We start from the raw sequence: 25,417 nt of genomic DNA, 5'->3' as shown, positions 1-25,417 counted from the left end.
TACTGGAAATACAATAGTAACATTTATTGTAGCTTTACTTTGTACAAAAAGAAAAAAATGGGGCATCTTTAATAATAACGACTATGAGAAGCAGAAATACAAAACAATGCGCTACATCTAGTATATGCTTTTAGATGACTGTGCAACATTGTGGCACATACAAGTCTGTGCCAAAGTACTTTCAGAAAAGTCTAACCATAATCTCCACATAACTAAGGGATTCCATATACAATGTATTACAAATGTACCTTGATTTTTCATCATGACATATACCAAGGTCAATTTGCAGTACAAACAAGTGCAATGGTGATATTTGTCTATTTACATGTACCCATATGACCTCTTGTGTTAACCATATAGTATATGATTTATGAGAAGACATATATCATGATATCCTTCTGAATGGAACAATCACCTATGCAGTATCTTGGATACCACTCTGTGCCAGCCTAGGCTCTGGACAATATTTCTCCTATCTACAGTATTTTTTATGATTGTGGGGAAAATGCTCACCTTGTCTTTCCAAGGTTGTCTAGTAGATAAAAATTATCAATATACAATTGGACAACCAAATACGTGGTCTGTATATTTTTGTAGATCAATGAACAAAATTTGGCGAGAAAAATTGTCAAGACTGTTTTTTCGAAAGGTTACTGTATACAAATGGCTGTAATTGTGCAACCAGGACTGGGCCTTCGGTAACACAGAATCAGTGAGTTTGGATGCTTTCAATTTTATTTATGGTTCATGGGAACCAGGGTCAGTGTTTGGTAAGATTATCAATATTCAGGAAATTTATATTCTTGTCCCTGAATTCCCATTGCAACAGAACATGACAAGGCAGTAGCAATGCTGTACACTCTTCCACATTCAGTGTCCAAATACATTTGTACTTGCTTTGGGGTGAAAAATGCAGTTACAACCACTGAGCTTAGAAGACGATACCACAAATCTGTTTGCGAGATGTTGATGTTTTCAGAAATACTGTTCATAGCTCAACTCAAAGCTGTCTTCAGTGGTCACCTACTGTCGTATCAGTTTGGACTGGACTGCACAAGTATAAATAATGTCAACAATAAATACAGTACATACCACTAGTCTGGCACTGGTAGACAAAGAAGTTGTCATCTCAAAGGTGCATTGAAAACTGGTCGACATTCCACAAAATTGCTCAGATTGCATCTCTAAGCTATAAGCGCAATACGCTATCTCTTTGCAGCAATATCCTACAGCGAAGCATTCATAATGCAGCTTTATGTACAAACAATTTCACATAAATACCTCTACTTTCAAACTTCTGCACACATTCTCATTACATCTTGCCATCTTTCGCTTTCCCACAGTTACAAAAGTCAACATTCGTTCTTCCCACGTCACGGTAATATACATGTACATAATATCAAGATGAAAAGGCCACAAATACAAATCTTACTATCATAAAACGTAGTTCTCTACAACCTTCTCTTGCAAATGTCTCATTCAACAAATTCAACCATATCAAAAATTCTGTACAATGTTATGCAAAGTCCCTCAGCTTCCTAAGCGAGATTTGACAGTCTTGAGCTTCTGTAGGAAGAATCCCTCCAGAACCTCGGCGCACTTGCAGAAAGCAGAGTCGCTGGGATTGTAGTAGCGACAGTTGTCGAATATCTTGGAAATGTCGGCTACGTACTGGTTCAGAGTCTTGTAATATTTCTGCCGGAGTCGTTTGTCCACAGTTGAAAGGTCTGCACAAGAACAGGAATGGACAGAATTGGGCATATCAATAGGTTGAAAACAGGAAGAGCTTCCACTGCAAACAAACAGTCTTTACCTCCATGTGTATGACAGAAAGATATCGTTAGGAATACAAATGTGTACTGTATAAATTTGATCTGTTTCGTCATTTTACATCACCAACAAAAGAAACATAATAAGCTGTACTGAAATTCCCGCTTCAAAACCAATGCCATAGCCATTCCGATTTAAGATGTCAAATTGTCGACATTGGTGAAATTTTTAAGTACAATATTGCAATCTTCCTTTGAAGTCAATCTGTACTATATATTAACTACAATTAGTAAACAACACAGAATAACTTTCATCCTGAAATACTAATTCTATTGCCTCACCAGTAACTGAGCATATTAAGTACTCACCCATGGGTTCCTTGATGACCTGGTAATAGTCTGGTACCTCCAGCTCACTCACTGGCTCTACAAAGGGCCAGGCCATCTTGTGAGACTGTAGATAGAAATAATCAAAGTTACTCTGCATACATGCAATAGTACCCAATAACAACAGATTTCTACTTTTATTTCTACACCTCGTGTTCTTAATTCTGTCTGGTCAATTTTTCACCAAACTCAAATATATCCCAATAAAAACTTTCTGAATCTTTAGTTGCAATGAAGGAGTACTGGTACAACAACTTCTGCAACATCTTTGTGATCATCACCATGTCAAACCCTTTGTAATAGACACTGGCTTGTTGGGCAGCCCTGGCAGTTTCATCACGTTTCAAGTTAAAGAAAGGTAATTCAGTATTCTACAGTTTACTTCTGGTAAAAACCATTGTTTATGAATATCTTGAAATGTTTGTGGCGGTTTTATTTTTCATAGTTTATGGAGACCTCTCCTTTTAAGTTATTGTGAAATCATTACATTTTAAATGTATGTACATGTAGAAAATAGTTTCAACAGCAGATTCTTAAGACTGCAAAAACCTCATTCTCCAACATTAACCACAGTAAAATTAATTGAATTAATCTTATTTCACAATGACAGTTCTAAACAAACCTGTAGGGACTTGAGAAGTCGTTTCAGCTGATCCGTGTCCTTCTCACTCAGAGACTTGTTGTGCATCTGCATGTCTTTGGATGATTGACAGTTGGGGCAGATGTAGTAGTCGATCTCGTCGGCCTCGGCCGGCAGGATGCCCACACACCGGCCGTGGAACCAGTCATTGCACCGGTCACAACCAATGTAGAACCTAGCACATAGAACGGTTAACAATTGGAATTATATTAAAATAAAAGCCTTTATTCTACACGTGTGTGTCTATGTGCAACGGCTAGAGCATTGGAATCAGAATCAGTAGGTCCTAAGTTCGACATGTCCCTGTCCCCATGAGGGTGGAGTGACGCCCACCGAGCCTCACGGCTGATCTGTCTAAAGGTGCCAAAAACACCTACGGATTTGGTGCTGCCAGTGTGTCAACATCTGCACACTTGCCACTTAGACCCTTTTTTTGGTACATGTATGCTCAAACAAGCTACAGGTCGTAGCAATAAGGCACAATTTCTGATATAAGAAAATGGCATCTTACTACATCTACAGGGACTACTACTACTACTACTAGTATGTACAGTTTCAAATTCCTACAATGTACACAGTACAAACTTTATCTAAATAATCGGACAGATTTTGTATAAATGGTCCGACGTTTGAGATAGCATCCACTATCTTTTGTCAGTGACTGAGTCTAACCGAATGTATCTGAACTGTCTGTTTATACAACCCATCCAATTGCTCAATTGAGTTTTGTCAAACCTTCGTCCACATGATGTACTATGTACATTGTAAAAGGTCTGTTTATACAATCTATTCAGTTGCTAGATTGACAATTGTGTTGTGCATCTTGATATATGTACCTGTATGTCTAACCTTCAATAACATGATGTACAATGTAAAAGGTTGCTAGTTGCTAGATTGACTTATGTGTTGTGTATCTTCTTGCATCTTACATGTACCTGGATGTCACCTTCAATGTGACGTACAATGTAAAATGGCTTTTGTTTTTTGAGGTCTTATCACAAATATCCTGCCAAACTTCTCCTCTGTTAAAATCTATCCAGTTGCTTGATTGATTTTTGTGTTATGTATATTATTAATGTTACATGTACTTGGATGTCTAACCTTTATCAACGTACACTGTAAAAATGCTTTTTTAAGGGCTCATCACAAATATCTTGTCACACTTACTGTGTCTCATCATACGGTGTCCTGCAGAGACAGTACAGCTCCTGTTCCCCGTCCTCGGTGAGTCGGCTGCAGTCAGGACAGGTGTACGAGTCCATCTGTTCCGCCTGCTTCTCCGTGATGCCGACACACGCACCGTGGAACCAGTTACTGCACAGGTCACAGCCGATGTAGAACCTAGAAAAAATTAGTTGCAACAGTCTTCAATGGTCATGGTTGAACTGTGCACTTACAGTTACACCAGTACTAGTACTGCACAAAATAAACAAGATGACCTTGAGTTGCCTTGCTAGTATTCACTCAACATCATCCAAAGTTAGTTCTACTTCAGTGTTTTCTTTCAAAACTCACAAATCCCCACCACAGGTGCAAAGTCACCAAGTTTTCGCTGAAGTCCCTGTTGCTTTGTAAACACACATTCATTCACTTAACACACTAATTTGTATACTCAATCTACCTAGAAGTGGTCTCTTGGCCTTGTACTGAGCAAACATGTTTAACAAAAGAAGTTCGCTAAAACATTTCTAAGAATCACATCTACTCACTGTGTTGCGTCGTACGGAGTCTTGCAGACACAGTACAGCTTCCTGTCCTTGTCCCTACTAGACTGGCTGGTTCGGATCATCTTAGACTTCCCTTCTGCCTTCGCAGGCTTCTCTGCTTTCTTCTTCTTCTTGGGCGTGTCTTCCAGACCGGAGGAGGCTGTCTCGCTCCCCTTTCTCTTGTGACCCTTCTTCTTCAGTTCATGTTTCAGTTCATCCTGCATCAAGTAACAACCGTGATTTCTTACCTAGGTTTACTTTCACGGAAGGGAAACATTGTTTTTAGCACTGTTTCTTCTTCTTCCTCTTCCACTTCTCCAAACAAATAAATTATATGACCCGTACCAGACGGCTGTCACCATGGTTACTGGAAGTGTGTCAGACACCCTATGGTGTTCTATTACATAATGTAGCTCATTATCATACACAATAAATGCCTTTGTTTAAGAATAATCAGAGGAGTAGTTTGTTAGGCTACACCATGTGAAAGTTCACATAATGCATTTCCTTGCAAATGTTATCTTTCAAATTTATTGAAAATCTTCCTCTCTTGTGTCCTTCTTTTAATAACAGGCCTTACTCATCTTGCAAAATTCCTGTGTAATATTTGAATTTTTCTTTCCAACCTATACATTCTTATAAGAAATTGTAATACTGTCTATTATACATTAGGAATCCCTATCCAAAGACTAAGCCCTACCTGAACTTCCTTTGTAATCTCCTTCTCCATGAGAGAGCGTTTTTTCAGCATGTCTTTCCTCAGCTGCTCCTTGTGTTTGAAGAGTGTTGTCTGCAGTTTGAGAGCCATGGCCTGTAAAACCAAACCTTCAATATTTACTGTACTATCTATTACATTATACAACAATGCACAACCTGCACATCACCTAGGCTTTGCAGTTAGGTTCTACAAGTTGAAAAACAAACATTTTAACATTCAATTTGCAGAATGATATTATGCCAGACTTGCTTATCTCCTTTGCATATGTATTCGTTTTTGTATGCATTTGGAGATACTTCTGTTAGGCATACAATGTATTACCATAACTGTATGTGTATGATGATATTAACTACAACTTGTTAGCATTATTGGCTTAAACAAAAGCTATGAAAAAGGCTGTATCCTGTTACTCTTGTCCTGTTCACTGTGATGAATGTGAACCAAATAAATAAATAAACAAACAGTGGAGCTGACCTTGCTGCGTTTCTGTTCTGCCGTCTCTTCCTTCTTGCGTTTCTTCTGATCGGCCTTCTCCTCGCGGTCGATCGTGTCCAGGATGTGCTTCATGACCTGATTACACACGATCATCCTGCAGGGAGGGGAGGGGGGTGACAACAGGGTCAGACATGGAGAAAATGGTTTAACAAGCCTCCCACTACACACATTTTTGGCACAACTTTATTGGCATATCTTGAGTAAGCTGGTCCTAAAGGTACATGGAAAGAATTCACTAATGGAATACATGATAGTGACATTTTTCCTTCACAGAAGAGAAACATGCTATTTCAGGTCACTTTCTTCTTCCCTTCTAAACAATGAAAATACATCAACATTTTGGTTTTTACACTGTTTATCATACACGGCAAACCTATGGTATAGGATATGTGTTGTTTCTTGGTATAAATGTTAGGCTAGACCCTATGAGGGTAAATACTTTTGCTTGCAAATGTTAGATGTCTTGTACATATTGGGTGGGTGGGTGTGGGAAGGGGGTACATATACATGTACATGTATCTATGGGACCGTTCTCCCACCTTTGGTTGTCCTCTCTCTCCTCAGGTGTGAGTGTCTTCTGTTTGGCACGGAGGTTCTCAATCAGCTTGTTCTGCTTAATCTGCACCTGGGGGAACAAAACCAACCACAGTTCTATAACTGCCTCTACTGTAGGAGAAACACACAATAAATAACAAAAGTATCATAGGTGCAAGCTACATGCAGACTGTTATTCATTTCACCATGGTAAAGATATACTACAAACTATCTACTCTTGTTTGTTAGCATCATACAGAATCAAATATCTTTCAGGTATGGAATGTAAATAATCTCAAATATTGTGGCAGTGTGTTTGAAGATCACACTCTTTAAACGAGTCAATAATAGCCATACATTTTAGTTTAGAGGAAGGATTATTATAATAAGTTTTTGGCCATTGTAACAAGTGTTTAGTTATACATACATTGTAAGAGCTGTGTCTAGTTTTGATACACAGTACGATAAAGCTTGTCACAGTTGAAAATGATAGACTTTGAAACGTTCCTATGTTCCTATTATCAATTCACAGAATAAATGTAAACTAAGTTGTGACATCAAATGGATCAAAATATTTTCAACTTGGCTGAGATTTCTTTAACTACTTTCTTGTTTAGCCTCTACTGAATGTTTGTCAACATGAGTAATTTTGCCAAAAGAAATATCTGTGGGTATATCAAGGGCTCTTCATAGTTGTAAGGTTTACGTTAACTACTTTTCACTATGATCACGGATGTGTTAGTGCACCGCACACAAGGTGAGTTTAGAAAAAAAATGTCAAGCCTTTAAAGGCATGCTACAACACAGGCTCAAGCAATCTTTACAATTCTAAAGGTTCAAACAGAAATCCACACTGTTAAAGAAACAAACTCAAACTACAGGTAAAAACATTGGCCTTGTCCTTTTTTGTTTTCCTTCCTGCATACAGTTTTGGTTTACTGGTCAATTTTTCAGGGATGGCATGTTTTGACCTGTACTTCAGCCGTACCTTTGCTTGTTTTCCAACTGCCAATGGTGAATCAGAAAGCTCCGGAAACGAGAAATAAGAGTATGATTAATGTTTGCGCTACTTTTACCATTTGTTTCACGCAATGTTTTCGGTACAATTCTTTATACTATTGTTAAATAGAATCCAGAGGCAGGTATTTGGCTTTCTACACAACTTTCTTTGAAATTTCAAGTAACCACTGAAAAGCTGCCTTTCTAACTTTTGCTGATGGCTTTAAAGGGCACCCTACTTAACAGTAAAAAAAAAAGATATCATGTTTATCAAGAAATATGATGATCCATAGCTTCAACTCCTGTAGCACAAAGTTTGTACATCAGCTACCATCTTGTAAGTTACCAAATTAACTTCGTATTCATCAAACTCCAGCACAAGAAACATTGTACAAGCCACCTACTACACGTATGTAAGTCAAAACAGTGGATCAAACTATATTTCCTAGAATCATGGTAAACAAGAGCCTTTCAACACTATTGTATGTTGCATTATCCACTAAAGTCTACTTGCTTCTATCCTTTTCCCAAAGACATACATGTACAGTCAAACCTGTATTAGGGGCCACCTCTACAGAGGGGCCACCTGTCCATAGTGGCCACTTTTTGTCGGTCCCTTGGGTATTTTATCTACAAGTTACCACCTCTATACAGAGGCCACCTGTCTATAGTGGCCACATTTGTCCGGTCCCTTGAGTGGCCACTATAGACAGGTTTGACTGTACATACAAAAATGTATTCTATAATATTAATACTTCACAGGAATTTATACTAAAACATTGCCAACAAAACCTGAATGTTATTTTCCAGTACTGCTATTGGGGTAATGAGCCAAGAAGCGCCCCCTACCTGTTTCTGCATCAACTGCTGCTGATATTTCTGCTGCAGCTCCCTGTCCTTCTTCTGGGCCTCCTGGATGGCGGCCAGCTGCTGCTGCTGGTGCTGCTGCTGCATCTGCAGGATTTTCTGCTGCACGCTGGGCGTCTGCAGGCTCACCACGTTCTTGATGGGCTGCGGAGTGCTGGTGGTGGGCTGCACAGCTGTGGGAGGTTGGGAAAAAGGGAAGGGACATAAATGTACAAGTAAAATAATGTACAAGTAAAATAATGGCATCTAGCAAAAAGTCAATAGACACAAGATATCATTTATCCAACTGTAAGAAGTGTTCCTTTCAAATAAGTATAAACAGTATGTTTTTTTTTGTGCGTGCATTTTTTCAAATAAGTCTAAACAAAATGTATTTTTTTGTATGACGACCTTGAAAAGGTGTCTTCTAACAAGAAAGAGGCTGCAAGAAACACCTGTTCCACCATACCTTCCAGAACCAAACAACGGTATATCATACTTTGTACTTCAACCATTACAGAAATTGTGTAAATGCCACTTTTCTATGAATGACTGTTGCTCCGACTTACTCTGAGTGACGATCTTGGGTGTGATGATGAAATGCTTGACCGTCCCGTCAGGCATGGTGGCCCTAAAGATCTGCTGTCCAGGGAGCAGCTGGGCCTGTCCAGTCGGAGTGACCAGGGACTGTGGCTGTAACACGATGGTCTGTCCCTGGGCCGTCTGGATCTTCAGGGGTTGGGTCTGCATCCCCGGGGTCTGAGACACGGTGGCCTGGCCCTGCAAGGGCTGACCAGACACCTGCCCGGACACAGAGGCTGCACTGGTCTGGACAGTTGCACTAGCACCCTGGAGAACATGTTACATGTTAGGCCACCTTTCTTTTAGACAGTGATCGCTGAGGAACAATACAGCAACCAAAATTGGATTGTGTAGACCTTGATTTCATAATTGGAATATGGGGCAAGATTTCACTCACTGACTCACTATCTGTTGTTTAAAAGTTTTTTTTATCAACAAATTCATTGAGCGATCTGTTGTATCAGGACAGGTTGCAGCGTTAGTAGTACAGTCACTGTACTTTGTAAAAGTTGAAAGCCTGGTACAGTAGAACAAATATCAAAATTTGTCCCTTATCTAAGAGTAAAAAGAAAATGTGAATACCTGAGTGTTAACAGCTGGTAAGATGAGGCGCTGTCCCTGGACAGCCTGGCCTTGGGCCTGGACTGTACCCTGTACAGCACCGCTCTGGGAACAAGAGCAAAATAAGTCATTGTATCATGGCCACCGGGCAAAATACAAGGTCATACATGTAAATGGTTTGGATGAAACTACAAATCTAGCTGACTGACCTCTACGACAAAGAAATCTACGTATTCATGTTCAGGAGTTTCAACTTCACTGCATGAATACTCTCTTACATGATCAAGTGGAGATCCTGAAAACTTGGTGGCATTTCCAAGAGGAAGTGGAGCAAGCATACAGCAATATGCAAAGGAAACACTGCTCAAACACCAGCTAAAACTAACACTGAGACAAGGCATTGGCATGTACATCTACAATTCACTGTAGGTGGCACTGTACATAAACTGTGCTTGTCAGTGCTATGGTGCCGCCCTACTGACCTGTGAGGGCTTGACCACCACCTGTGGGTGTGCTTGCACCTGTTGCTGGGTCTGGACTGGCACCTGCACCGTCTGACTGGTCGCACCAGCCTGCACCTGGATCTGGGCAGTCTGGGACTGCAGGGTCACAAGATACAAGCCAGAAAATTAATCTTTTGTATTGGAAATTAAATATTAGCATATGATCATAAAACTCATATCCATATTATTCTTGATTATGCACTTATTATCACATTACTAGTCATACTTGTTGTGTCACATGGCTACAGAGGACATTTAAACCTGTCAACTGTCATCAGTCCTGTCCCCGTCCCCCTCCCCTCAGAACATTCTTTCTACGTCTTTACCTGTACAGCCTGTCCCTGTGTGCAGTGCATGTACTGCCTGTCAGTCAGTCATGTTCTGTCCCTGCCCCCCTCCCCCTTAGAACACACTTTCTACAGCCTTACCTGTACAGCCTGTCCCTGTGTGCTGGCCACCACCTGTGCCTGTACTGCCTGGCCTGTAGGCTTGATCAGACGATACTGGAGCACACCCTGGGGGGTCATGTGGGCCTGCAGCACCTGTCCTTGACCTTGACTCGACACACCCTGACCCTGGATGACCTGTGTTTGGCCTTGTCCCAGGACTGGGGCCTGTACTGTCACGGTCTTGAACTGGATCTGAGGGAAAAGAACAGGAACATCAACATATTCTCTACGAAATATCTTATAATTGGGGACGTTTGGGGACTCTATATCTCCTACTTTAGCCCGTTGAGTCAGATCTTGCCTTCTTGTCCCGCAACTGATGATGTTGACTATAATGTGACAGTTGCATACATGTTTATACAGGCTACAGGATCACCTTCCCCACTGCCCTTACAAACTCCCCTTGTCAGAATCCTGATCCAACAATTTTACATTGTACAATACACTTGACTTTTCTTGGCACTTTTCCTTTAATCTTACACAGTTACCCTACCATTTACTATGCCCTGGTGCTAATCTACATATGCAATTTAGTACATATCTCAAAACAATGAAAATGGAAGAAGTCCTTCTTTGGAATTTCTCCAGTAGCCTATACAAGACACTTTGTTTCCTGTTTAAATTGGGGTATAACTAAGTCAAAAATGAAGACAAGAGAGACGAGAGTTTTTTCCACTGTTTTCATTCCTACCTTGCCTCCTGCCTGCTGCAGCTGTGAGATGGGAAGCCGTACCATTGTTGAGGAGGTGGGGGTACCGGAGAGGGTGGCTGTCATCCCCTGGGACGGGTAAGGTGGGAAGGTCTGCTTGGATACAGCGGGCAGAAGACTTGGAGTTGTCTTGGTGGTTCCAAGAATGCCTGTAAAACAAGAGTTCAAACATCTCTCACAAGAACTATTTGTAGTTTCTCATGTCTTGATTAATTGTAGTTCCTCAATTATGAACATACGATTTTAATTAACATTTCACATCATGTTCATTGACCACTTCCTGTCACACTATGTTTAACCTGACTAGCATGTGCAAAATATTCGAGATAACACAACAGACCAAAAACAATATCTTTGGTGAATTAGTAGTATCTTCCAATGACCCCGTGACCCCGCAAGTCCACCCACCTGAGGAGGCAGCTGATGCCCTTGCCGCGGCTGCAGCCCCTCCAACAGTGATGATCCTCCGGACAGGTATCTGCACCTTCTTCACACCTGTCGGGGTCTGCACCACAGCTGTGGTCGCCGTGGTGATACTGGTGACTGGTGTCGCCCCGCCGGACTGTACCAACTTCATCTGCTCGGGGGTGATGGACACAGTGACAACCTTCGGGGTGGCTTGGGGAGTCTGTGGTGTCTGTAGAGAAATGTGAAACAATCATCATTACACTTATCTGGTTACATGAAAAAAAGATAAACTTCTCAAGTTGCTCATGCCCTTAATACTTCCTAAAGAGACACCCTATCTGCCTTCTCTATCTAGAAAATACAATGAAGGTTCATCAATGGCAGAGCTTGAATTTATTTTGGGGAATACATGCAGAGTGTCCAGACCACTGCATCAGCAGAATACAGTGGACTACTACTAATACATGCAGTGGTGCTCCTTACCTAACTACACATTTAGATACACTAAACACTAAAAAATTCTGGTGCACAGCATGAAATTAAGTTAAATGTCACAAAACAATTCACACATCAGTGGACCCCATGTCAAAATTTAAGCGCACATCTCCAATTCTAGGTGCACTAAAGACAGTGCATGTGCACCCAGTATTTCAAGCCCTGAATGGTATTCTAAAATGTTTTTAAGATCTCACTGCCTATATTAGTACACTGTATATACAAAATGTAAAACACCTTTCTTTCACTCTCTCCTATAGACTAGAACCTTGGGTATTTGTGGACCTGTGTTTTTGTCTTGGTAGCCTGTTCCTGCAGACATTTCTGCTGCATATTACTAGCCCTGAATGGTACTCCAATTTACCCTGCCTACATACAAAAAACACCTTTCTTTCACTATTGTCCTGTAGACTACATGTGTAGAACCATGTATATATGTGGACCTGTGTTTTTGTCTTGGTAGCCTGTTCCTGCAGGCGTTTCTGCTGCATGGCCTGCCTCTGCTGCTTCAGCTGCACCTCCAGCTGGGCCTTCACCTGCTCAGCCTTGGTCGCAGCCTCCGCCTGGGCCACCTTCTGACGGGCCTGCTCCTGCTGCTTCTCTAGCCTGGAACACCAGACATGGCGGTCAACACTGCAGCAAGCAATGCTATGCTTACAAGGTACAAGTTATACAATGGCCATAATGTTACAGACTTGGTAACCAAACTTGTATTGCCAATGGTCCAAAATGTTGGCCTTTGCTGAAGACACTTATCCACACCATTTATCTTTATGACAAACGAGATTTTTTTGTGTAGGAATGCTTATCCAGGAGTATTCTATTTAATGTTCTATTTTGTTTGTCGTGTCAAAATATGTTGAAAATACTTGTATGTGGCTTAAATCTTTATGACTCACCACACAAATCCAATAAAAAAGTCATGAGCCTCAAATAAATGAAAGAAATAAAAACAACAGTTACTGTAGAGTAAAGTAGAGTCCCCCCAAAATGGTATGTAACCCATAGACATCAATTATACAGGTGTAATTTCAGCTCCTACAGTAAGAGTAGGAGTCTATCCCAGTGTCAGTGAATCAAACCTCACACTACACAGTACAGTGTAGTTTGTGCAACTTGTACAGTTAGTGGAAGTACTGTTAACCCTAAAGGCAGTTTATACATGTACTGGTTGTGCAAAAGAAACAAACATAGCAAGCTTACTTCTCAGCAAACTGTCTGATCTCCCATAGTTCCAGGTCCTCCTCCGGCACCCAGGTCTCTATCACCATGGGGCCGCTGGGCTGGGGGGCCTCAGCCTTGGGTGTCTGGGAACTGGAGCGGAGACCCTTCCTCTGTGGACGGTGGGTTTCTGTAAAACACAAACACATCATCATCATCATCCAATCGTACGGACGAACATGACTCTCTCCCTCCATCCATCCCTATCCTCCATACGCAAACACATCATCATCATCATCATCATCATCATCATCATCTGGTCGGATGAACATGACTCTCTCCCTCTATCCATCCCTATCCTCCATATGCAAACATATCATCATAATCATCACCATACTGTCGTGCTGGTTGCACAGATGAACATGACTCTATCTCTCCATCCAACACTATCCTCCATTCATTGCCTTGGGCAGATCTTCCATTAAACAGTAAGTGTCTTCTCAAATGTGGTGTAGATAAGTTTTACATGGTCTTCCTACTCTTGCACGTCCATATTTTGGTACCCATAGGAGAACATCACTAATGATCTCTCTTTTACTCCATCAAGACAAATACAAAAAAGTACATGTATCTTCAGCTTGCATTGCTATATTTCACATTGAAACATGCATCATCACAAAAATTCAGTAATACATGTAGATGTATACCAAGTATTTCAGTCAGATATACATGTATCACATAACAGAAAAACAGCAGAACACAATGAACACAAACAATACTTATGTTTGCAGGGATATGATTTTGCAATTATTAGGGACGAAATGGAGTGTTAACAGTGGTTTGCAGTAGCACTACATTACATACTGTACAGTAATGCAAACACAGGTTTCAATCTTATGGTGAAGCAGTCATCAAATAAACTGCAAACTGAACAAAAATGTCAAGAATTAGAGTACCTTTTTGAGAAGGTGTGTTGATTGGACAGATGATCTTCCTCACGCAGTACTCTGACCGCAGACCAAACGTCCCCACGTCTCTTCTCTTGGTAATTTCTGTCGTAGTGATCTCTGTTTCTGTCGTTATCGTGTTGGATGTCCCCGTCGGTGGCTTGATACTCATGTCCTCCCAACGCAAACACGCCCACAGGACTCGTATCAGCGAGGCCACGGACGACAGTGAACGCAGTATTTGCACGTGGTACCGCCAAGCAAGCCGGAAGGTTGGCCTTGGAGCTAAATAAGGCCAGTGGGCACCCACCATTTTGGCATCATACTTGAAGCACGCAACTTCCTTATTTGCCCCTCGCCTGGCAAGCTTCCTGAGCTCTTGGGGTGGGAGGATAAATATGCTCTTCTTCCCTACTCGAGTGGAAAACTTATTACTACTTGGAAGTAAAACTTTCTGACTTTTCTTCTTCTTGACTCTGGTAAACTTTGCAAGGTACACCTTTCCTGTGGTCGAGTACGTTACGTCGCCATCGGACTTCGAAACAGTGAGAGATGCTTTCACAGCAGATGCTTGAGAAGTAACAACACTTGAAGTACCTTTGCTTGCAATTCCAGAACTCAATACTTTGGAACTAGTTTCAGTTTTTGTGGCATTGACAGTAGCAGCCATTGAACTACTAACAGTTGATGTTTGAGCAACAGTACCCGACTGTTGAGTCCTTACAACTGTGTGGGTGGAACTTTGAGTGGTGGTCTTCACAACTGACTTGGTTACAGTATGAACTGTTCTTACCACCCCATCAATGCTTGCTACTGTTGTCACCATACCACTTACCCCATTACCGAATGGAAGAGACTTTGCTGTATTTGTTGTTGCAGTGGCAGATACAGGGGAGACGGTAGCAGCCGTAGTTTTGGTCTTTGCTGGACTAGCGTAACCAACACAATTTGTTAATGGCGGTTGCACTCTCTCTGTAACAGAGGGCGATGACTGCGTGCTTGCCTGCTGCGTTTTGTTTGTTAATGAGCTGTCATTTTCCCCACATCCCTGGACTGTACCGACTGGGCTGCCACAGTTGTTGCCTTGTGGTAAGGCTGAAGTTGGTCCCACATTGGTGCTTGGCACATTCGTAGGCACTGCATTTGTACCCTGTGTTGCCACCCCTGTGCAGGCAGTTTGTGCAGTACTGCAGGCTGCCGGGACCTGCCCTTTAGACTGACTAACAATGCTGGACAACAGCGACGATGCTCCGCTCACAGGGACCTCAGAACCCCTGGAGGAGACCATACCATCCAAAATGGACCCGTTGGGAACACCTTTTCTGCCACAAGCTGTGTCAGGGTCTGTGTTTGTGTCTGTGTTTGTATCTGATTTCCCTGATACAGGGGAGAGGTGCTGCTTAGTCCTGTCAGGAGAGACTACTGCCTTGTCAGCCTCTCCATGACTTCTTGCTATGTGTCTCTGCCACCTACACACAGTAGAGTAACATGACCCTGAACCTGACAAACAGGAGGGAGAGTAACACTGGTGACAACCTTTGGAAACCATACTGTTCATCTGAGACTGAGAGGAGTCAACTTCTCCATTTGCGATGGGTTCGGGAATTCCGAGGAAGTTTTTAAATGCATTTTCGAATGTCTTGGGATCACCTTCTGGGCTCCCCAGGCCAGACTTGGTAGATGGCTTCTCTGGAGAACTGGCCTGGGGGGTTGGGCTTGAAGCTGCTTTCACAGCAGCTGGTGTGGGTAATGGTTTGGTAACCTTGGTCGAGAGTGCAGGCAACGTAAGCGATGTAGTTGCCGTGGTGACAGCAGCAGGCGAGGTCACTGTTTTGGCAACAGACGCTTGGTTCCCAGAAGACCCTGTAGTGGACTGTGCCGCTCCTGCAGCTACACTTCCCTCCTTCTTAACCTCAACCTTTTGTCCTTCAACCTTGACACCCTGCGGCCCCGATGACAGAATCTGCCTCTGTTCAAGGTCAAACTGTTTCTCTCTCCTGTCCAGGAAACCGTCCAGTTTGGTTGGCTTGAGCTTTTTGTACAGTAAGTGCTTTTTTAACCCTTCACTTACATTGATTGTCTCAATCCCTAGACCCTTTTCCCAGTAGTCTGCTTTCCGCTTTAACCCCTTCAAACCTGGAGTCTCAACTTTGACCTTTGCTTTTTCTTTCCTTTTGGCAGAGGACTCCTGATCAACTTCCATATTCTCCTCTTTCATGGGTGTACTCATGACATCCACATCCATTGGCTCCTCTCCATCTTTGGCTTTCTGTTTGACAGGAGAGATCTCTGGTTCTTCAACTTTGACCTTGGCATCCAGGTAGTTTTTGGCAGCCCCTGCCGCCCCCTCCTCCTTGATGGAGGATTCTGGGACGGGATCCTTGATGCCTGGGAGAGGTTTGGTGGTGTCTGGGACGGGGAGGGCCGGCTGGAAGCGTGGCGTCCTGGTGGCACTTAGCCACATCCAGCCCCCCATTCCTGTGATACGGTACTCCTCTCCCTTCAACTTCCACACCTGCATGGCAAACACACACAGAATAATATAAAACCAGCAAATATAGGGAGGTCAAGGTAACTTTTAAAGAAACAAAAGGAGCTACACAAACACACACACCATATACAGATGAGCAAAGCAAGCCAACATTTCTCATTTGGTTTAAAAAGGAACAGCTATAAATGTTTAAATGGGCCTACTCAACACTCACACACAACAATGACATTTTGTCCTATACAATGCAAAGTGAAAGGCCTGAAGTTCTAAGTGTCTCACCTGATGTTTCAGTGGGATGGTGTACTTGACATACACTGGATTTTCGACCTCTTCCTCCTCAAACAACTTTCCCTGGTCTTTCTTCTTCTTCTTGTCATCCTTCTCCAGAGCCGTAACCCGCTGCAACCTGATGGGTTTATGACAATTAATAATGAACAAATCAATGCACAAGGAAAAAACAAGGATGGAGATACAAATGTTTCACAACCATGCAAAGATAAACATTATCTATAAATAGTATAATGCATATCAATGTTGCTAAGTAACTACAGTAACTAGCCTGTTGCTAAGTTACTGTAAGCTATTATTTCAAGAAGTACAAAAAGTGACACTAGTGTGGTAGCCTAGCATCACTTATCAACTACACTCAAGGCTGTGACCAATTTTACTTCTATAAGTATAACTGCCAAACTTGTATCACTTTTACAAATACACTCATATTTTCCCACTTTAGCTATTTTCTTGCCATGTTAACCACTACCGGAGGACAAGTATATCTCTTATGTTTTTTCGTAAATCTGGTAAAAATCAATGATAACATGGATACCATCCAAAAAATTTACTTGCAAATTGCTGTGGCCTAAATGATACCAACATACTGTACGATGCACATGTACATGAACGTTATACACAGAAAGCTATATCTTACAAATGCTTGATCGTACCTGACATGTCCCAGGGAGTCCCTCCATACATTCAGCAGCACACATGGCTTCACCACACTCTCAAAGATAGACAGGGCCAGGGCAAACTCCTTGGGAGCAGTGCACATGTGGACCGCCTTGATCCAGTTGGTGCGAAACGTGGCCCAGTGGGGGTGCAGGAAGGGCTTGGGAATGGAGTTCTCCAGGTGAACCAGGGTCAGCCGGAGGGTTGAGACCGTCAGGGCCTTGTTGCCGTGCACCGTTCCCTGCCATTTGAACTCCTGTTGTGTGTTGAGGCAGAACTTATGTGTGAGACCCCGCCGCCTGTCCCTGTCCTCTGCGTGTTGGTGCTTGTTCAGAGCCAGCTGGTTGGACGTGTACTGGTTCACGTACATACGGAACTTTCCCTCCTGACCCAACCGGAACAGGTTGGGTTTGGACAAGTTGCTGACCATGCTGGAGCCCTTCCCATCAATCTGTTTGATTTCTCCCTGTGCATTGATGACCAAGATGGAGTCCTTTCCTCCGCCCTTGCCTGTTAGGTTAGCCGTGCTTGCCACGGGAGCAGCAGCCAACCGCTGACTCAGCTTGCTTTCTGGGTTCTGCAAGCGAGTGACCATGCGGGTTTTGGGTGGGCTGGAGCCGGTAGAACTGGACGCTGTGTCTGCATCAGAACTTGTGGTAACTGTGGTGGAAGTAGGCTGAGATGAGGAGGAAGTCAGGTTGCCATCGGTAGAAGATGAGCCAGTGGTGGTGGTTGTAAGTGTACCTGCAGAGGTGCTGCTGGCTGATGAAGCAGATGTAGTGCTAGCTGTAGTACCTTTAGGGAGGATGGCATACGTCACTTTGGTCCCGTCCTTGTTCATGACGATAACGGTTGCCTTAGGTTGGACCTGTTGGCTGGGGTCCGACACTGTTGTTGACACTGTTGATACTGGGACAGAGGTTACAACTATAGAGTTAGTTGAAGGGACTGTACTGGAGGCACCCTTGTCATCGGAGCTGTTTTCAGTGACATCCAACTGCCTTTCCTTCACATCGCTGCGAATAGACTGTACGCTAACTACAGTAGGGCCACTTGACACTTCCTTCTTTTCCTCTTCATTCTTGTCAGCTGAAGATTCCTTCTTCTCTGAGACATTTTCTGCTGAAGACAACACAGAGTCGCCATCCTGATTTTGCTCGACTTTGGTCTCCTCCACTTTGGTAACCGTAGTAACGGTGGTGGTGACTGACTGCGTGACCTGTACGACACTGGAGGTCACAGTGCTGCCGTCTGGGGCAGATTCTGCAACTTCCATTTTAGTTGTCTCTGATGATGTGGATGTGGTAGTAGTAGTCTCTTCTGTGGTAGTCTGCTATTTCAAAAGAAAGAAATAAAAGATTTCTATAGCTTTTGTTTGTAACGTAATAAGAATTTTTCTATTGGCAGTTTTTTAAAGGTCCACGTACCTCCTGTTTGTAAATCTTCAAGACTGGACCAGGACTTTTAAAATGCTATTACTCAAGTGTATGCAAAGATTTCCCAAAGCAAAACACATAGCATTGTAACTAATAAACATGACACAAAATATTCTGAAAGTAGAATCTGTTCTTTTATAAACAAGTTATTTTTATTCATACAGAATATCTGCTGTCCAGCACCCATCCTTTACCTGTGAGACAGCGGTAACTTCACTTGGCGCAGGTGCAGGCTGCGGTACAGCATCCCCAGGCTGTGTTACAGCTGCTACAGGTGCGAGAGGTCCCATCTCTCCACTCACAGGTGCAGTCATCTGGGCCAGCTGCTCCAAACTGGAGGCTATCATATAAAGTTTGAATTGTATCAGTGGTGGTCACAGTGCATCAATTAACATAACACATTGGATATTCATGTGTTTTCATAAAAGGATGTTCACAAAGGCTACAAGCATTGTAAAAATCCAAGGTACTTTTTTTTCCTAAACTATTTTTCAGATCTAATAATCATCTATTATTATAATGATATTGCATCTTTACTAAATTAGACATAGAAAAAACTTAATGTAGCACTCTTACCGATCTGATGAGCTCTCAGTTCTTCCTCCCTCTTTCTCATTTCTTCCTGTCTTTTCATGGCCTCTTCCTCCTCTTTCTTTCTCTTCTCCTCCTCCAGTTTCCGCTTCTCTTCAAGGCGCTTATCAATTTCCTCTGTTGAAGCAATAAGACTTCTTAGTCAAAAAGACCCTAAGGCATTTGTTCAGCCTTACCAAGAATCTTAACTGTAAAAAGTGTATAAATGTATATAGGATGACGTGCATATTCACTTTCCTGCATCAAAAAATGGAGATTGTTTTTACTATGGAAGCATATAAGCGGATACTTGTGTAGGTTATTCCGACATTCTACTTTTAAAAAGATTCTTTTTTTTTTTATTGCTTTTCAAAAATACACAGTACAATACAGAAAAAGCAGGCATAAAAAGAAATACATAAGGTAACAGAAATGTAAGTACAAAAATCTAAATAAAATTACTAAGTAACATTCTACTTAGTTTTCTGTTGTGTACCCAAATTTTCTGTGCCCCTACATTAGATGTAGGGGCATGAAAAAATGCTAAAGCTTGATTTGCCGCCTCTGACACATACCATTGGATGATTGGATGATGGAGCGCTGGTTTCCTCGCGCCTCATTGGTCAGTCTTTCCGTCACGTTCATGTGCTTGACCAGCTCGTCCTTGGTCTCCTCCACGGCCATACACAGGTCCCTCTCGTAGTTCTGACTGTCCAGGGTCCCCAGGAGCTCCTGTAGCTGCAGCTTGGTGCTGTAGTACCAGGTCTCTGTGTCGCTCTCCCTGGGGATTCAAACGTAGATTCAGTCAACAGTTCTTCTACATTGTCTAAAATTTACTAGAGTTTTTAGGGCTGATCCTCTGACAAGCATGACATTCTGATTGACCAGGGATACCACAAGGTCATTTGTGGCCACATTATTCCACTGTGACCTCTCTGACAGTAATTTTAACTTAAAATTCTTGAAAACTCCATGGAAGGTGGATGCCCCCGGACACCCCTACAATAGCCTATATCACTTACTGTGACTCACCAAGAAATTTGGACCCCCTATAATAAAATCCTAGCTATACGCCTGGCAGCAAGTATACTGTATAGGAGCCCCAGAAGAAATCGGATGGCACCCAGGCTAACATAATCATTTTAATGCGTTAGCAATGACAGTCAACCATGCCCAAGATAAGACCACTCAGTGCACTGACAATATCTGGTCTATGTGGACATGTGATCACTACAAAGTTCAGACTTCATAAGGCTTGTTTTGTCTCAATAGGAAAAAAGGATTTATGGCATTTCATGCCATATTACTAATGACAATTTTCTATATGCTGTTGTCATGCATGAGGCTACTAGTAACCATACCACATTTCATGTATGGTCAATGAAGCATATGAAGACTTCCCTTCGACCACACCCCTACAATTACCTGTGTTCCTAATCACGTGATTGTGAACCAAAACTCACTCAATCTCAGACTTTCACAGATTGCCTTCTTTACTTTACGTACTAGTACATGTACCTGCAATACATATAATTCAGAATCTCAACATGACTTGTCATTGTGTATGGCATGAATGCCAATATCTAACCGATAACACGCATTATGGATGGGAGGATTGGCAATCTCTGGCAGTCATATTATTTCATCGTGTTTCTAAAATGACACACTATGTATGAAAAAACTATGATGTACATGTACATGTGCATTGTCAATTGTGCACACACACTTTGTACAATTTAGCTGTATTTTAGATACATCTATACAGACAAAAAGAATGATAAAAAATTGGAAATTTTCCCCTTCCTTAAGTATTTAGCTCAACGATACTATCAATATTGACCATTGTATCTATATTTCTTCCAAAGTGTAAATTTAAAAAAGTTAAATCAGTCATGTCATGTACATTTTGTATATACACTGTAGTGTGCACTAAAATCTAATTCAACACAAATCAGTTTTCATATCACACCACTGATCCATATAAAACGATGTTACAGAAAGCCTCCTAGAGTCATGACTGAACATTGTTTATGTACAATGTGCATGACCTACATTATATTTATTTGCATCTAGATATTATGCAGAAACATTCTGGGCACTATATTCATGTACACTGTAGAAAAACAGAACGACTTGGCTTTACTCCAATAGAAATACATTTTGTTCTGCAATGCCTTTGCTCAGTCATACCAAAATGAATCATTCCAAATGATTTGTTTCATTATGGGCAAAGGCAGTGCAGCATTACAATGTCATGTATTCCCAACCCGATGTGGTAGTCCACTCCAGCATACATTGTAACACAAACACTAAGCAGGGCTCGAAATTCATTTTGGGGAATAGGTGCACTGGTGCACCCAGTTAAAAAATTGGGTGCACCGAAAAATTTTGGCGTGCACAACTCAAATTTAAGTTATAAAACTGAGTTAAGCTATCAAATTCTTAAACAAGTACCATGACAGACATTTTTAATCTTTCTATCACTTAGACGTCAAGAAAATGATGTATACTTAGTATACTTTGATATCTTTACATACATAACATAAACGTAAGAAAATATTTGGGTGCACCCTGTGCACCCACAGAAAATAATTGGGTGCACAGCTCCAATTTTGGGAGCACCTGGGTGCACACGCACCCAGTATTTCGAGCCCCTGCTACTAAGTAACACAGACAGAATGTTGAGCCATGCCAATATATCTGCCTTGCTGGTTTTTGTGGTTCTGGTCGGTCCTTGCCAAATTCCATTATGAAATAGCAAGTACAAATAAGAATAAGCACTGCAGGTAAATTTTTGCCTTTCTTGCAATTGTACCTTTATGAGTTTATCAAGTTTATGTACATGTATATTAAATCTTGATATAATTAAAACCTGCATTCTGATACATGTATCTTCAATATTGTTCCACCATGGCAAGCGATTACAAACTCCAGACCTATTTTGGCACTAGACATCTCGAAAACAACTTTATATTCCGAATTAGCATCTGACATAAGCACATTGCACTAGCATAATTTCTATGTTACTCATGTTTAAGATATTAATTTCCATTACCACCCTCCTGTCATACAAAAGTCAACATTACCAGCAGGAGTGCCATAATGCCATTATTACTCATTACCTTCTGATGAGCGTTACTGTAAGGGCTATTCCATTAAGATATAGCAGAGGGGCATTCATGGGTATCTTCTTGTATCTCCCTTTCTCTTGTTTTAATTTTTGAGTAACTTATAGCCTTATTTGAGTTTTCCTTAACCTCATCGGTAGAGTTTCTATACCAATAATGTCACAACACACTTTGTTAGATTCTCTAGAATATTAATGATTTAGGCTGTTGTAACATATCTCTAGATTTGACTCGAAGGTAATTGATCGATTAATTCGTGTACATATTCATAATGTACTAGTAACAGTCTTGTGGCTCATAGATGCATTTCTTAGCTTTTATTTTCCGAAGATAAATGCCTGAGGTTGGACAACCTGTGGATCAGACAGGCAACATAAATTATGTTAATGAGGTAAAATCAAAACTACACTATCCTACTTCTGACAGGTTGACCCTCTTCACACTAGTACTGGTTCACAGTTATATCTGAATACATAAGGTGTATTTCTGAATGAAATAATTATATGTATCTGATTTCTAACGACCTGATTATGTGTTGCTCTTCCCTAATTGGGTTTAATGTTGATTAATTTGTGAACATTTTTGGTATTCTTTAGTCTCTGGAGACCCTGGAACTTTTCCCTATCATCAAACTAAACCTCCATAATAACAAATATAAGAAATTCACTTTACATTGGGTAACCTGTGACCTTAAGAAGATAGCATCTGACCACCGTACCTGCCCACACTATGCTCATGCAGCTACATGTTATTGCGCTTGATTTTCAGACTTTACTTAAGTTATAAGCTTGTTCGTTCTTGGTTTAGAGTTACCTTTGCCTTGTAAAGTCACACATGTAGCTGCTGAGGAAAAGTCATGGCCATGAGACATCTGGCAAACACAACTGGACTATACCACTCAAATATCAAACAGGGGTGGTCAAGGAAACTCATCTATCATGTCAGATATCTGAAAACTGGACAACCTTTTTAATAAAGGTGAAATGGAATGTTGTTGCACGACTTGCCAATTGGAGAAACGAACAAACAGCTATTCTAATATCATCAATACAATAGTAGTGTTTGCAAATACTATGATGCACCTTTTTTCAATGCCTGGAATTGGAAAGTAATATCATTACAAACTGCTGCTGTAGATGGTTTTCAAACTGATGAAACTGTACTTACACCACGACACGTCTGCATAGGAACCAGTACTTCCGTCCATGGCGGTCGTACCCTAGCGGCTCCTGGCGGCTCATCTGGCCCGTTTTCTCTGCTTCCAGGACGCAGTCGGTGACACCACCCACCTGATGGGCGACGCAAACTTCACACAGCCAATCATCTTCTGGCACCTCTTCTAGCGGTGGCCGCACACATTCCAGATGGTACACAGCTGAGCACGTCTCGCAACACAGGAGGTCACCAAGTTTGTGACATACCCGACAATGGTCGTCATACTGCACGGTGCCCTCTGTGTAAATATAGTCACGTATAGCATTGGAAACAAGCACTTGGTCAGTCAGGAGGCGGAGCACCTTCAACTTGTCATCTAGTGGTACATACGGCCAGTCTGGGCCACTGCATGAGGGCAAGACGTCACGAAATTCTTTGTCGCTCTCCACATAACAACGTACCAGCTCTGGCCAGGTCATAGCATCAAGATAATACATTTTTATATTGATGCTGTCTTTTAGATCGTGAGGACCGAAAGTCGTGCTGTTCTGTTCGTCCTCGCGAACCAGAGCCTTGAGCAATGCTATGTGGATTTCTGCGATGAGGCTGCACTGCTCTTGGCTGAGAAGTGCAGCACAGAAATCTTCAAACCTGAATGGAGACACTCGGAGGATGATCCTGAAGTGCCTGATGACCTCATACACGGCGATGGCGTCCATCAGGTGTTCTGTGGGTAGGAGGAGGTCCTCGCCTGACTTGGGCAGGGTCAGGGGCGGTACCTCGCGCTCATCATCGAACACCACGGGGGATTTTGGGCGGGGGTGACGGATGTACCTCCGTTTGGAGCTGCTGACCGTGCTGAAGCTACTCTCGGAGTAGACACTCAGAGCTGACTCGGACTCAGCATAGTCGGACTCGTCCGACTCCTCCTCTGACAGGTCGTCGCTCACATCGTCCACATCCTCCTCCTCATCGTCACCACCCACCACTTTCATCACCTCGTGGATTAGCTGCTTGCTTCGCTGTGCCGCCTCCCGGGCCCGGCTCCGCATCTCCCGAGACGGGGTCCTGGAGGATCCCGAGTGCACGGGCGTGCTGGACCGGGAACTTGCCGGGGTCCCGCCACTGCTGCCCGCATCTCCGCCGCCGCCGCCACGGCCACTTCTGAACCGTTTCACTCGGCTATCGATTGAGACAAAGGGACTTTTGGGTGGCCGCCCCCTGCCACGCTTCATTTTGGCCCCAGATTTGAACCGTACCAGCTAAACCTCGGTTGTGCAGAGGGTCCCTGTGTCCGATTGTTTACTGTCCTGCTGTCGTCTATCTGCCGTTTTCACGCTCTGTTTTTCCGTCCTCCATATTGGAACTGTAGCAAGCCGCCATTTCTGAAATGATTTGATCACGTGACCTAAAAGCGCCAGAATCCAGCAAATGTTGCGGTTTTTGGAACCATGTGATAATGGCCGTGAACGTCACATCTATACTCTAACTATTCATCATTTCAAAATCACCGAAACTTTCAGACTTTGGCAAAAATTAGACAATTATGAAAAATAACATATTGCAATTTGGGAATAGTAACGCTAAATATGATTGGTCCAAATGGCGTGCCCGACATCGCCACCGGCCCTCGCTTTCAACTGCGTCCCTCAGACTAGTACGCAAATATGAACCAATCCAGCAATTTATATGCAATAAATTGATAGATATTATATCATTTCATGTGTGATATGATCATAAAATATAATACATCCCCCAAAATCTTCCTCTTCGTAAATCT

The 25,417-nt window shown here is 42.3% G+C and overlaps 1 protein-coding gene across 3 annotated transcripts; it reads right to left on the bottom strand.

Annotated features, from left to right (window-relative positions):
• LOC118429681 (nucleosome-remodeling factor subunit BPTF-like) lies at positions 1–25,390 on the bottom strand. Of its 3 annotated transcripts, none has more exons than XM_035840277.1 (25): positions 23,650–25,390; positions 19,930–20,135; positions 19,361–19,492; positions 18,979–19,124; positions 17,345–18,681; positions 16,680–16,806; positions 13,919–16,424; positions 13,005–13,152; positions 12,245–12,407; positions 11,307–11,535; positions 10,881–11,047; positions 10,169–10,381; positions 9,720–9,836; positions 9,259–9,342; positions 8,664–8,943; positions 8,098–8,288; positions 7,238–7,276; positions 6,255–6,340; positions 5,695–5,809; positions 5,203–5,313; positions 4,506–4,720; positions 3,964–4,137; positions 2,779–2,971; positions 2,139–2,223; positions 1–1,727 (listed from the first exon to the last, which is right to left on the bottom strand). In XM_035840277.1, the coding sequence occupies exons 1-25, from the start codon at positions 24,870–24,872 to the stop codon at positions 1,531–1,533; spliced, it is 8,484 nt and encodes a 2,827-aa protein (XP_035696170.1). In that variant the 5' UTR covers positions 24,873–25,390; the 3' UTR covers positions 1–1,530. The 3 variants fall into 3 exon arrangements, with proteins under 3 accessions (XP_035696170.1, XP_035696171.1, XP_035696172.1); XM_035840278.1 differs by having other exon boundaries at positions 17,345–18,678; XM_035840279.1 differs by lacking the exon at positions 7,238–7,276 and having other exon boundaries at positions 23,650–25,338.
• Between the last annotated feature and the right edge of the window lie 27 nt (positions 25,391–25,417).

The sequence above is a fragment of the Branchiostoma floridae genome, chromosome 13 (genome assembly GCF_000003815.2).
Source record: "Branchiostoma floridae strain S238N-H82 chromosome 13, Bfl_VNyyK, whole genome shotgun sequence".
NCBI classification, from domain to species: domain Eukaryota; kingdom Metazoa; phylum Chordata; class Leptocardii; order Amphioxiformes; family Branchiostomatidae; genus Branchiostoma; species Branchiostoma floridae.
Note: the sequence above shows the minus strand (reverse complement) of the source record. Positions and strands in the feature narration are given on the sequence as shown.